This window comes from Barbus barbus, assembly GCF_936440315.1.
Source record: "Barbus barbus genome assembly, chromosome: 20".
Lineage (NCBI taxonomy): Eukaryota > Metazoa > Chordata > Actinopteri > Cypriniformes > Cyprinidae > Barbus > Barbus barbus.
In genome coordinates this window covers 31,570,119-31,584,358 of record NC_136748.1, presented here as the reverse complement: position 1 = coordinate 31,584,358, position 14,240 = coordinate 31,570,119, and the positions used below count along the sequence as shown (strand labels likewise).

The window sequence follows — 14,240 nt, the reverse complement described above, 5'->3', positions numbered from 1 at the left end:
GTCAAATGGATACCTGGACAATTTTCAATCTGGTTTCCGAGCACATCACAGCACAGAGACAGCACTCGTTAAGATAATAAATGATATTCGCGTCAATTCTGATTCTGGCAAAATATCAGTGCTGGTACTACTAGATCTTAGTGCTGCGTTTGACACTGTAGATCATAACATACTTTTAGAGAGACTGGAAAACTGGGTCGGGCTTTCTGGGATGGCACTCAAATGGTTCAGATCATACTTAGAAGGGAGAGGTTATTATGTGAGTATAGGAGAGCATAAGTCTAAGTGGACGGCCATGACATGTGGAGTCCCACAAGGCTCAATTCTTGCACCGCTCTTGTTTAATCTGTATATGCTCCCACTAAGTCAGATAATGAGGAAGAACCAAATTGCCTATCACAGCTATGCTGATGATACCCAGATTTACCTAGCCTTATCTCCAAATGACTACAGCCCCATTGACTCCCTCTGCCAATGCATTGATGAAATTAACAGTTGGATGTGCCAGAACTTTCTTCAGTTAAACAAGGAGAAAACTGAAGTCATTGCATTTGGAAATAAAGATGAAGTTCTCAAGGTGAATGCATACCTTGACTCTAGGGGTCAAACAACTAAAAATCAAGTCAGAAATCTTGGGGTGATTCTGGAGACAGACCTTAGTTTCAGTAGTCATGTCAAAGCAATAACTAAATCAGCATACTATCATCTCAAAAACATTGCAAGAATTAGATGTTTTGTTTCCAGTCAAGACTTGGAGAAACTTGTTCATGCCTTTATCACCAGCAGGGTGGATTGCTGTAATGGTCTCCTCACCGGCCTTCCCAAGAAGACCATTAGACAACTGCAGCTCATCCAGAACACTGCTGCCAGGATTCTGACTAGAACCAGAAAATCTGAGCATATCACACCAGTCCTCAGGTCCTTACACTGGCTTCCAGTTACATTTAGGATTGATTTTAAAGTACTTTTACTCGTTTATAAGTCACTCAATGGCCTAGGACCTAAATATATTGCTGATATGCTCACTGAATATAAACCGAACAGACCACTCAGATCATTAGGATCGAGTCAGTTAGAAATACCAAGGGTTCACACAAAACAAGGGGAGTCTGCTTTTAGCTATTATGCGGCCCGCAGTTGGAACCAGCTTCCAGAAGAGATCAGATGTGCTAAAACATTAGCCACATTTAAATCAAGACTCAAAACTCATCTGTTTAACTGTGCATTTGTTGAATGAGCACTGTGCTATATGTCCGAACTGACTGCAATACATTTTATGTATAATCATTTTCTTTAAATTTATTTTAAATCATTTTCTATATCATTTTAAAATTCTTTGTTTTTATTATTTTTATTTCCATGTTTTTATTGATTTTAAATGTCTTTCACTTTCTTTTATGTAAAGCACTTTGAATTACCACTGTGTATGAAATGTGCTATATAAATAAACTTGCCTTGCCAAACTTGCCTAGTAAAAAAAAAAAAAAAAAAAAATTATATCTGGTCTCTGAATAATTTTTGGTTTGACTGTATATCCTTCGGTTATTTTTCACACTTAATTATGCCCATTAAAATGTAATTTACAATTTTTTGTTACTTTCACTGTTAATTTTTTATTCATTTATTTGCTCTATGGTACATCATCTTAAATAGCATTAGAGCTGCTCCATTGCAGCGGCTCAGTGCTGTAACCACGCGTTTTGCTGTAATTATGCAGGGAACCACTCGTTATAAATCAATCATTTTCAGATATAGAATTTTTTATTTATTTTTTCATCTGAAACATTTAGATTTCAAATCCATATAATTGCAGAAACACGCATGAAGCAAGGAAAACACGCACAGCCCGCGCACTTATGTGTACCGGAGCAGATGTAAGGGACAAGTACAGAACAGCCTAGCGCATTTCACACAGGCTGATAGTTTCACTTGTGTTTCACTCGTGTTCAATGCTTAAGGTTAAAAATAAATGATGTTTAAAGTGAATGAATGCCCCTATATGTTGTCATATATTTACGATTTGAAATGATGCGTGCTGAGCGAACATCAATAAAGATCACACCACAGAAGTGCGCGCGCTCTCTCTATCTCTCTCTCCCTACTGTTAAGTAACTTGTGCATTGTTTTACTTACTCGTTTTTGACATTTCCGACCTTAGTACAAACTTTCCAGTGATATCTGTGAGAAAGGGATATTCACTCGACAAGCTCGCGCATCTGTGCCGCCGTGCGCTGGATCCACTCAGCGTGTTTTGCTTATCAGCTTGCTCACATCAGCTATAAGGGCATTAATACTGAATGTTTAACATTATATTCATTGCATGTACATTTTTAGACATCCTTAATCTCTAATAACTACATTCTGCTGTCTGTTTTTCTGTTGTTGGTGTTTCTTTGTCTGAATATGGCACTTATCACATGCGTGGTATCGGCGTTTAGTATCGGGGCATTTTAACGAATACGAGTACATGAGCTCAGTATCGACCCGATACCAGTATCGGTGCATCCCTAGTTTTTAACCTTGGATGCATGTAAAACTGTTTTAGGAGACTCATAAAACAATATTAGCAACCTTAAAAATGGCATAATAGGGGCCCTTTAACAGTGTAAACAACTCTGAATGCATGAAACAGCATTGTACTCCCCCTTTAAGAGACCTGCACAATAACACACTCCGCAAAATATCATCTAATTATCGATAAAATCCCAGAAAATATCAATAAATTATTTTTTGTCAAAAATAATTGACCACTACGCCGGAGTGAACTGCAGTGATGTCATTAAATGAGGACTGAGACGAGAGAACCCACCTGTGAGAGTAAGCATGACTCTTCACCAGATCCAGAATCTCTTTAGTGTTCCACACCTCTCCATCAGTGAAGATGAACAGCTGAGAGAACAAAGGAGAGAGTAGTAAATGATCTCTGGAATCTGTAAGGGTGCGCATGCGCTGGTCTTGCTGTACCTGTCGAGGGTGATCCGGGTAACAGGGCTGACTGTAGATGTGTTTCAGTGGCTGTAGGATCTCCGTGCCGCCCATGTCTGCGCTCATGATCTTCACTCTCTTCAGAGCCTCTTCCATCGTGTCCTCGCTGTACACAACACTCTGACTGCAACGACACACGCCACAGTCTCTCAAAACCACAGCTAACCAACACAAAATCACTCCTGAAGAATAATTAGCATCTAGGTCACTGACGGGAAGAAGGACTCAAAGTGAGAGCCAAATCCGTAGATGTTGAAGTAGCATCCCATGGGCAAACTCTTCAGCAGCAGCAGCAGCGTGTCCTAGAGAGACATGTGCAGATGAGCATGCGCGACTCAATACGCTCAAATTATATCTGAAATCCTAAATCGTACTCTTGCACTTTCGATGCGCATCTGTGCGTCATTCCCATGATGCATCTTGCAGTCCATACTGCCTGATCTGTCGACCACAAAAATGAACTCGCCCTGAGATGCCAGGGAAGACATCACATCAGCAGGGAACTCTGGGTACAAACTGATCATGAGCGCTGGGTCGCCCATCAGAGACACTGAAACAGAGAGCGGTGTTAGACTGTACAACAGTCTCTATCCTGCAGAGCGAATCAAAGCTTCCTGAACAACTCATCAAGCCCTGTGTCCCAACCTAATAGTGAGACATGAACACCAAAGGTCAAATGCCTTTATGAAGAAATTATGGCAATTTTACATTGTCGCACAGTGTGACACGACTTTTATCCAAAATCTCACCGGGGTCATATCATACATTCTGACAAGCAACAACTGTAAAGGACTGTAAAAATCATAAAGTGTTTACCAGCTTTAACTCACATTAGAAGTATACTTAAACCAAACTGAATTCATGGGCAAACAAATGCATCATATCTTGCATGTTGTACTGATACTTGCGCTGGATGCTCAGAGTTATACCTGACTGAGCCGCAGATGCTCCTGCCTCCACGACAGCAGAGGGCTGATGGGAATTCTCATAATACAGAAACAGCTCCACATCCTTATCGAACCGGTGACCAGGACTCAGATTCACCTACACACACAAACAAACACACACGCAATCTCAAAGGCTTCTTGAAATTAAGACGTTAAGTACATAAAAACTACACACACACACACATACACACACACACAGACACACACACACAGACACACAATCGCACTTATACGCACTAGTCCGTAGTACCGTGGCGTGAGTGTGTTGCGCGTCGAGGAACTCCAGAGGATCCAGAGCGCAGCTGGATTCTAGTCTGGAGATGCGGTCAGAAGATCTCACTTCAACACTCAGAGACAGAGTGTAAGGAATAACAGATGCTGAGGACACTTCTGGGACACCAGACGCTAAAGCTGAGGCAATCACAGAGACAAACAGAGATACTTTATAAATCCAGATCAATCTCGAGTCCAACAGCAGCTTCCGTTCTGACCTGTGCATCAGGCTGGTTTAAGAGGCAGGTGACTGGTTGAGAATTGCTGCTCCCACTTGTTATAAAAGGCTGTTTAGACTGCTGATCATGAAACCTCTGAACTATTCACATTCCTAATGCAAGATTCATCAAAATGCATTACATTTCTGCAGTTCTCCCACATGAGCAAATCGCTACTCATTCTGATGCATCGCTCGCAGTGCAGATAATGCCACACACTCTGTGAACCCTACACTAATGATCAAAAGTTTGGAATAATTACCTGCTGGTTTGTATCGTGGGTTGAGTACAGCTGGCAGACAGAAACGCAGCGCGTCATCGGCCTGAACGCGGAGCTCAATGACGTAGACGATGGTGATGGAGGCGTTCTGACCTGGAGACAAACAGCCCACACTCAGTCTGAACACATCTGAACTCTCTTCACTCTCTTCCAGCAGAAACGCCTGGTGACCCGAACTCACAGCATCATCATACTGATCCCGCGCCTGCAGGAGACAAACACATCCGTTCCCACAAACTCCAACACAATCAGACACCACTAGAGAAAGATGCAGCGTCTGGACTCACGCTCTGTCTGTCCTGCAGCTTGGCCACGATCTCCTGCTCTCCGATCTTGGCGCTGAAGTGGCAGACGGCGGCGTCGGCGGGCATCGGGAAGACGAACACGGCCTCCAGTGGACGCTCCTCCTCGTTCACATACTGCAGACACGAGCGGACGGATGCCACGTGATCCCGGACCTGCAGCTCCACCGAGATGCTCTTCAGAGGAACTGAGAGAGAAACGTCAGATACACAAACATCTCAACATCCTCTTCAAAACAAACATGTGCTCCCAAGAAAATGAAGCATGTGTAATTACAAAAGAAATGTAAAATATAAAGCTTTGATTATAGGAAGGAAGAGATGTTTATACCTGGTTCATTTTTTTCAGACACAAGACCACAGCAGTTCATCATGATGACGCTCTGTGAAAACAAATCAGCTTTTACCGCACATTATACACGGCTCAAAAAAATAACACTAATCAGAGTATAGCATCAAGGCAATTAAACTCCTGGGATATTGATCTGGTCAGTTAAGGCTGGCCTCACACTAGACTATTTTGAAATCTTAAATGATTTTAAAACCATGGGAGACTACAGACATGAAGACAGTTTTTAGCCTTATCATCCTCTGAATGCTCACACTAAAAGATTCGACCAGACCACACACTTGTCGATTGTAGGAACGATTTCACAGTAACAAGATCACACGGAGACTCGTGAGATCAAACGTGACTAGAGAAAAAAAACAAACAAATAGAGGACAATCAAATTCAAATTTCACGTCAGTGGCGTAGACAGAATTTTAATTTTGGGGGGGTAGGGCTGTCGCGATTCGATTTTAGTCGACTAGTCGATTTTTTTTAAAAAGTCGACTTCATTTTGCTCGCGTCGACTAACCGCCAAAATACCGGAAGTGGCGCATTTCACGGGCGAGAAACCATAAAACACATTATTAGACTGTTTAATTATGCACAATTTAATTAACTGTTTAATTAAGCATAATTGTGAATTCACAAACGCTATGACTTCATTAAATAATTACATGCGATGTAGTTCTAACAGTATATGCGCTATAATTATTTCCATGCGTGTAGATTAAGTGCGCGTCACATGGCGGCTCTGTTCACAGCGGCTGTAGGATTTCTGTCCTAAAGAAATGGCCAAATAGTAAAGATTAAGTGTACATTTGAATTAAATGGTGCTTGGTCAATATTAGACAAGGATCAGATCAGATCGCACAGTAGTGTGTAAAAATAATCATCAGGCCGCTGGCGCCCCCTGCAGGTCTTTGTTGTGATGAGTAATCTACATTAACTATTGTTTATATTACATTATATATTTTAACAGTTTTGTTCAATAAAACCATATAATTTCTTGCTTTTGATACTTTATTTGAACTAATTATTATTGCATCATTGCTATTACATACAGGTGCTGGTCATAAAATTAGAATATCATGAATAAGTTTATTTATTTCAGTACTACCATTCAAAAAGTGAAACTTGTATATTAGATTAATTTTTTTATTCCAGAAAATTAGAATATAATTTGGGACTTTCATTAGTTGTCAGTTATAATCATCAAAATTAAAGGAAATAAACATTTGAAATATATCAGTCTGTGTGTAATGAATTAATCTAATATACAAGTTTCACTTTTTGAATGGTATTACTGAAATAAATAAACTTTTTCATCATATTCTAATTTTATGACCACCACCTGTATGTATTTTAAGTCATTTTAGAAGCTATTTTTCACTTAAATATATTTTTATTACCACAAAAAACAACAACAACAAAAATATATATAATTATAGGGCTCTATGAAATCCGTTTTATTTCCAAATTCAGTTTTTAAATTTTTAATTAATTGAGTTTTACAGTTTTATCTGTACCAAATTCTGTTTTCCATTATTTTCTGGATTCCATTTTAATGGAAAACAAATTTAGGTATTTGTAATGGGTCAAGCCACCTATCAATTTAAATTTTATTTAATTGTAATTTAACAATCTTGTCGGTGAACGGTTAATAATGGCTTACCATCGGTTAGGAGAAATAAAATAACTGGAATGAACATTCATATTTCCTATAAAAGTTAATCAGAAAAATTATAATACAACTGCAACTGTTTATGATCATTGCTTGATTACCAACAGTGGCCTATCTAGTCTATAACAAAGTACAAAAAACTTTAAAAACTCATGACACTTCATAAAAAAGGCTTTTTTGTTCGTTTCAAATGGATGAAGAGCAGCTAGCCTAGCCTATAATTTACGCAATAGGATAAATTATGTATGGAAACAGCTCAAGGGCAACATTGTTTTTGCGATACACCAAAACTTAAGCGACAATTTGTTTTTTTAGGGATGACGTCATGACGCACACCATTTTATCAGTAAAAGGCCAGTTGGATGGAAACAGGCTGTAGACCGTAAATTTCACAGTTTTTTTTAACGCATATCTCTTTGTCGAAAACAAAACAGCACAAAATCTGGATGGAAGCTTGATTACTGACACACACAACGTTTGGTGTCAATATGCCAAAGCATTGCAGAGATACAGCCTCAAGTGTCATTTTGGCATCATGTCTAAAATTCTTTGTTGTGGTATGTGAAAACGGGTTTGTCTATCAACACGAAATCCATAACTTTTTGTCAGCATGGTCTGAAGATGATATGATTCGATTTTTGTGGAAATCGGACCAACGGTCTAGGAAGAGTTTGAAAAAGTAGTTTTTTAAAGAAAATCAAAAGGGCAGAGAGGAAGTTTGGCTGACTATGGCAACATTGGCATCACTGTTCTCAGCATGACCCAAGGAATCTATTAATATCAGTCTCATTACAATAGTCAAAATTCACAGAAAGCTATTAGCATTTATTTGACATGTCATTTTAACTTTTGACCACAAGGTGGCACTGTCTCAAGACTTTTTGAGTACTTTCAGGTCATGGTCTCCATTGGTTTCGTAATGGTACCACAATGCATTCGTAAAATATAGCATTTTATATTAAAATACTCTATTATTGTCACGGTGTACACACGAGAAGGATACAGCAACACGCAGACGAGGATATAAAGAATAGTCTTTAATAAATCCAAACAGGGCAAGCCAAGGCAAGGCCGACACAGACAACAACACCGGGGAGTAACGAGTAGACCAGACGAAAAGAAAACAGAACAGACAGGACTATAAATACACAGGATAATTACACAAACACAGCTGGAACAGAATTATCTAATGATAACATTAAACAGGAAACAAACCAAATATGGACACAACTGGTGGGAACACCACATGGCATGGCAAGGCACTCCTGCCCGTGACAAAATCCATAACTAAATTTTAATTTTAAATAAATTTAGTAGCAGAGCGCAAGCGATTTTTAGTGCTGGAAATGCATTTATCCTTTGCTGAAACTTCTGCGTCTTCATAGAGAGCACGGGTCTATATTGCTGAGCAAGCATAGCGCACAAGCTATAGAGTGCTCTGAAAGAAGGAGAACGCGGCGGCCTAGCGTTTTCCACGCCTTTTTAGTCGAACATGTGAACGTGCTACTATTTGAATCTTCCGCTTTTCGAATGCGGAAGTGTGATAAGTGTTTTTTTAAGCAATCAGAAATCTGAGGGGGCTGCATGTAAATAAGGGATATGCCACGGTTTCACTTACTGCTTAAAGAAAATCCTCTTGTTCCAGATAAGCCGTAACGTCCAGCTCTGTTACTGTATATAAAATTCCACCCGCCAGTTGTAGCAAGTGGGAGTGACCTTGTTACCCGCTGCTGCTGAAATCTACCCACATTTGGTGGTTGTCAAACGCAGGTTACTATAGTAAATCCATGGTAAATAATGGCGATCTGTAGATTGAACGGCCTTCTGACTGTCATTGCACACATTGTTTCTGCGGTTGCCGTTTCATCTGCTTTAAGCTAGTTTAAATCCCTCATTTGTGTTCTTCGCTGAATTGAAGCGCTTCACACTGGATCACAGCGAGTAACACATCTGCGCTAGTGAAGCTCGCAACCGCTGCGCTGTCGTTTGAACTTTGAGGATAAGCGCTCCGTGTGAAGCGTTTCACATCAGTCGTGCTGTTCTGTTCCACTTCTGCAGCATAAACTTATATTGAGCATTTATCAAACTCTTATCGTTTATTCGAGGGAAATTTATATCGTGATAATTATCGTATTATCGGCCGGGTCCTAAATGAACACAGGCACGCTTCTTCTGTTTTTGATTCTGCCAGCTGCATAATGTCACGTCGAGACTTCATTACAAAAATCTGCAGTTGAGCTATAGTTCAGTCAGATAGTCATTACGGTCCTCTCACTGTGTGTGACTTTTAGGTTTTTGTTTTTCTGCACACGTGTTCGAAACCAATCTTTCTCATTTACCATTCTTCAGCCTTTACAGGCGAACATACCAATCATTTGTAATCTTTACAAAAACACCAAAATCATGTAATGGGCAAGTCTGCGTGTATTTGACAGTTTTGCGTCAGTTTGTTTTTTGAGAATCTGCTGTGGTTGTTCTATCACATCCGGAGCGGACCTGAAACCGGAAGTTGGTCACCAGATAAACACCTGACCGCATCCGCGTGTAGAGTGAATGCTCGAACCGGGTGTGTCTCACTCGTACATCGCCCCCTGGTGGCTGGCTGCAGTACAGGTCATAAACACAGCCCTCTCCATGTAAACAAATGGGACTTGAGTCATAACAAAAAAAGTTAATTACACTTCCAATACAATTTTCCAAAATATGATTTTGGTTAAGGTAGTTGTTATCACGCTGATATATGTTCTGTTTTGTATGGTTGATTGGGTCTGCAGGAGTTTGATTCTGCAGCTCCACCCCATGACTCTACTGCGCAGACTCGGGCTCCACATGACGTCATTTACTCAAGATGGCAGCGGCCATACTGAGATGTTTTGGCTTCACTTTTCTATAATGGAAGGAAGCGGAGACGCGTCGTCCATCTTTTTTTACAGTCTATGGCTCGAACATGTTAACATGGGAAACACAAACAGGTCTGGCGGTCCCTATCATGCATTCTTCTTCGCAGATGAAGTCTTTGTGTTCGCAGTTATAATCGCAAACACTGTTGTTCTTACAAGAACTAACTTTCTCAAAGTCTGACACGTCACATATTTCCCCCACGGCTTGTACTAAACACTAACAACTTAATACATGATTTACAAACTAGAGAATACACCAGTTTAAATAAGGTACTCGGAACAGTCCCTTCTTCACTGCAGCCACTGTTATTAACGCCTGTCATGATGAGTTCACACGATGCTGTCCAGCTCCTGTGTATCTATACCTAACCCTTGCGTTAAACACACGCTTACGATAGAAATCACTCCGCTTTTGACTTTAGACACACAGCAAGGGCCAAAAGGAATGACACAGTATTCACTAAAAGCGATGAAATCATTTCGACGATCATCTTTGCTCTTTTACAAAGTGAAAGTAAACAGAAAACAAGACTTACTGTGATTCAGTAAATCAGATGAAGACGACTTTCCAGCTGAAGATGTCTGAAGAAGAGTGGAGTAAACGCAGAAAACACTGCAGTATTTAAATGTGTGGCTCATGAATATTAAGTAGGATGTGACGCTCTCTCTGGACCCGCCCACAGCACGTGGTCATTAACCTTTTAACTCTCTCATGGCAAACTTATCCTGCAGAGATGATTGTATTGTACACCATTGCCTCATCACTGGCATTTTTGCGTTTATGAAGATAACAGCATTGTTTTGGTCATCAATATGTCTGATAAGAATGATTAGTGACCATTTGTCACGAGCACCAGAAAAACAATCAATGTACAATCGGTTAATACAAACTGTGACAGTGAGATTTAGAGCTGTACTGTTAGTGTTATAATAATCATTTTAGACTGTACGTCAATATGTCTGTAAATCGCTGATTAAATAATAATAGGCAGAATCCATTTATTCAGATTCAAATATTCACATTAAAAAATATTCAGCAGCTTTCAATACTTTTCATCTATACTAGATATCGAATACCAAACAAAGACATGATCCACATCTGCATATATATATATATATATATCTATCTATCTATATAAATGATATAATGAATCCCACAACAACTACATTTTATCCGTATTTATTTTACTTTAAAAGTGCATGAACACAGTCAAATCAAACATTACCATATGAAATTACTGTAACAGAATCTAAAAGGAAATCTACATTTTTAAAGAGTGCAACAGAAATGACAAAAACAACAAAATATTAAAAAACATGAAGCACATGACGTTCCACTTGTTTAAAGCCCTTGCAATTTGCTGTAAAGAGAACAAAGAGAAATATGAGGGATGATTCTCTAAGCAGTGTAAATATGTAAATGTTGATGCATTATTAATAATCATACCTGTCCTCCACTGTTCTGTTGGACGGATAGTAAACCTTAAAGGAGAATCCGCTTCTCGGAAAAGAGCCCTGAAAGAGTAAGAAGGCAACAGAATTCAGATCAAACTCACTGAACGGTCAGATTCCATCCGTCCAGCTGAGACACATTAATCATGCACACACATATTTCATATTCACATGAATCAGGTGCAAACGTACCGGGTTGATGCACAGGCAGTCTGTGTTGCAGACGTTGAATGGGTCGTATTTGTCGGCGAAGACGATGACGTCAGGAACGGGATAAACTCGTAGTGCGTAATCATAAGGCCAGTACACCGGACACACGTACAGCGGCAGCGGCGTCAGATGACCTTGTGACAAGATGGTTCTCACAAACTGTAGAACAAACACAGAATTAACCAAACACGCACTGTATGTCAGCAAGCAATTCAGAGAACACCGATCTGTAGAAAGGACTGAAGGAACTGAGTAAATGTCAGTTTATATTCGTACTAGAGTATATACTAGATATATGAACAGATAATAATTAACCCATTAGATTTAAGATGATTTCAAAAAACTCTACTACAATTAACCTGTTCTGAGCACTCGACTCTGTAAAAACTGGAAGTGACGTGGATTTGACGCATGTTTCAGACGCAGCGCAGTAAGTTCACCAGATAAACAGGCGAAAGTTCATTTTAAAAGTAACGCATTACAATAATGCGTTACTCCCTAAAAAAAAGTAACTAATTACATTACTTAGTTACTTTTGAGTTACTTTTTAAATCTGGACAGGGCTTGCTTGTTTTTAATATAAAAATTTCTTCTTTTACAAATATAAAAGTCCTTTCACACCAGAAGTGAAGTGAATCCGGCTCAGACTGAAGGAAATGTAGATTCAGGTCTGTACAGTAGAGGGCGCCGCTCAAACTAATCACATGAAGAATATGACGCAGGAGAAGAAAGTTCAACAATATTCAGCAATAACTACAATCAAACACAGATGTGTTCTTTTTTCTTATTAGTATGGCTGTATTGGATCATCGAAGCTCAGTAGCAAAGACATTATTTAATAAAATGGGATTAAATACATAAATGATATTTGTCTAATTTAAAGGTCCCATGACATGCTGTTTTTTGGATGCTTTTATATAGGCCTAAGTGGTCCCTAGTACTGTATCTGAAGTCTCGTTCCCAAAATTCAGCCTTGGTGCAGAATTTCAGCCACTACGAGCCAGTCCCAACATGAGCTTTCCTTAGGACGAGCCATTTCTGTGTCTGTAGCTTTAAATGCTAATGAGGAGGAGAGAGGCGGGGCAAGGTGGAGGGTGGGTGTGTCCTGCAGCTTGCGGCCACGGTACCATGCGCTAATGTTGACAGTGGATGTATGGCAATGGCTCGTAGACACGCAGTCCTTCAAGCTTTTCAGTTTGACCCAGAATCTGATCCGGATGGAGAAGCACCGGATGAAGAAGTTGCAACTCAGCGGCTACAGCAGGACGTCTCCGAATGGTTAGTTTAAAATATTGTGTCTGGATACGGTCAGTGTTTCCCACACATAGACTTTACCTGGGCGGACCACAACAATATCCACCGCCCGCTGCCATCAGCTGCCGCGTCTCACACACACGAGCGCAACTTTAGCACAATATTTAGTAACTTTCAGACCGTTTAGGCGGCTTTTTTCCCATAACGGGTACATACTAACAAACCTAGCGACTTTATAAAAAAAAAAAAAAAATAAAAAAAAAAAAAACCTTTTCCCTTATCATTCAGTTGTAAGATGTCTCCAGCACTGCCCCGCGAGCGTGAGGTCTCTCTCCCGGAGCAGTGTCGTCTCTCTCGGTGTCTGTTCTGAGCAGCGAGCGGCAGAGAAGCAGCGCTTTCAGTTTGCCTTAAAGCAGCAGACTCATCAATAAATCATTTACAAAACAGCGTTTACTGTTTGGACTTTTAAATATGAACATAATTTGTCTGTTAATATGCGTTTAGTTTTCAGCCATGATGTCTCTCGCTCGCACGGGCGGAGCTCATTTTCTCATGGGCGGGCAAAGCAGAGAAAGGGGAGGTAACCTTTCCCCATATGACGACATAAGGGGAAGATTCCAGATCGGGCCATCTGAGCTTTCATTTTCTCAAAGGCGAAGCAGGATACCCAGGGTTCGCTTTACACCTATCGCCATCTCTAGCCAGTGGGGGACCATAGGCAGGATAGGGGAACTATTAATGTTAAAAAACCTCATAAAGTGAAATTTTCATGCCATGGGACCTTTAACATATTTAATTTTTGCAGGTTTGTATAATATTATGAGTTTGCATCTCACTGTTTTTATTGATTTTGAGGAACACTGAATGCGTTTTAGTGCAGGTGAGATGAGTAAACATGTAGATATTTAGTCTGGAACTACAGTAAGATCATGTTGATATTTAGTCTGGAACTACAGTAAGATCATGTAGATATTTAGTCTAGAACTACAGTAATATCATGTTGCTATTTAGTCTAGAACTACAGTAAGATCATGTAGATATTTAGTCTAGAACTACAGTAAGATCATGTTGATATTTAGTCTAGAACTACGGTAAGATCATGTAGATATTTAGTCTGGAACTACAGTAAGATCATGTTGCTATTTAGTCTGGAACTACAGTAAGATCATGTTGATATTTAGTCTAGAACTACAGTAAGATCATGTAGATATTTAGTCTAGAACTACAGTAAGATCATGTAGATATTTAGTCTAGAACTACAGTAAGATCATGTAGATATTTAGTCTAGAACTACAGTAAGATCATGTAGATATTTAGTCTGGAACTACAGTAAGATCATGTTGCTATTTAGTCTAGAACTACGGTAAGATCATGTAGATATTTAGTCTGGAACTACAGTAAGATCAT

At 39.7% G+C, this 14,240-nt stretch overlaps 2 protein-coding genes across 3 annotated transcripts in view; both read right to left on the bottom strand.

The window, feature by feature from the left end:
* Positions 1-10,581, bottom strand: part of LOC306886390 (von Willebrand factor A domain-containing protein 5A-like) — a 32,146-nt gene extending 21,565 nt beyond the window's left edge. For both annotated transcript variants that reach the window (XM_079443445.1, XM_079443446.1), the window contains exons 1-10: positions 10,454-10,581; positions 5,337-5,388; positions 4,991-5,193; positions 4,686-4,908; positions 4,183-4,343; positions 3,915-4,029; positions 3,360-3,535; positions 3,199-3,287; positions 2,965-3,109; positions 2,810-2,889 (exon numbers count right to left, since the gene is read on the bottom strand). In XM_079443445.1, the coding sequence (XP_079299571.1) occupies positions 2,810-2,889; positions 2,965-3,109; positions 3,199-3,287; positions 3,360-3,535; positions 3,915-4,029; positions 4,183-4,343; positions 4,686-4,908; positions 4,991-5,193; positions 5,337-5,379 (1,235 nt within the window). In that variant the 5' untranslated portion in view covers positions 5,380-5,388; positions 10,454-10,581. The remainder of the gene's footprint in view (positions 1-2,809; positions 2,890-2,964; positions 3,110-3,198; positions 3,288-3,359; positions 3,536-3,914; positions 4,030-4,182; positions 4,344-4,685; positions 4,909-4,990; positions 5,194-5,336; positions 5,389-10,453) is intronic.
* A 319-nt stretch (positions 10,582-10,900) lies between these two features.
* LOC306886395 (DNA polymerase epsilon subunit 2-like) overlaps positions 10,901-14,240 on the bottom strand; it is a 22,943-nt gene continuing 19,603 nt past the window's right edge. Inside the window, exons 17-19 of the mRNA XM_079443463.1 lie at positions 11,562-11,738; positions 11,365-11,432; positions 10,901-11,278 (exon numbers count right to left, since the gene is read on the bottom strand). Of these exons, the coding sequence (XP_079299589.1) occupies positions 11,260-11,278; positions 11,365-11,432; positions 11,562-11,738 (264 nt within the window). The 3' untranslated portion in view covers positions 10,901-11,259. The remainder of the gene's footprint in view (positions 11,279-11,364; positions 11,433-11,561; positions 11,739-14,240) is intronic.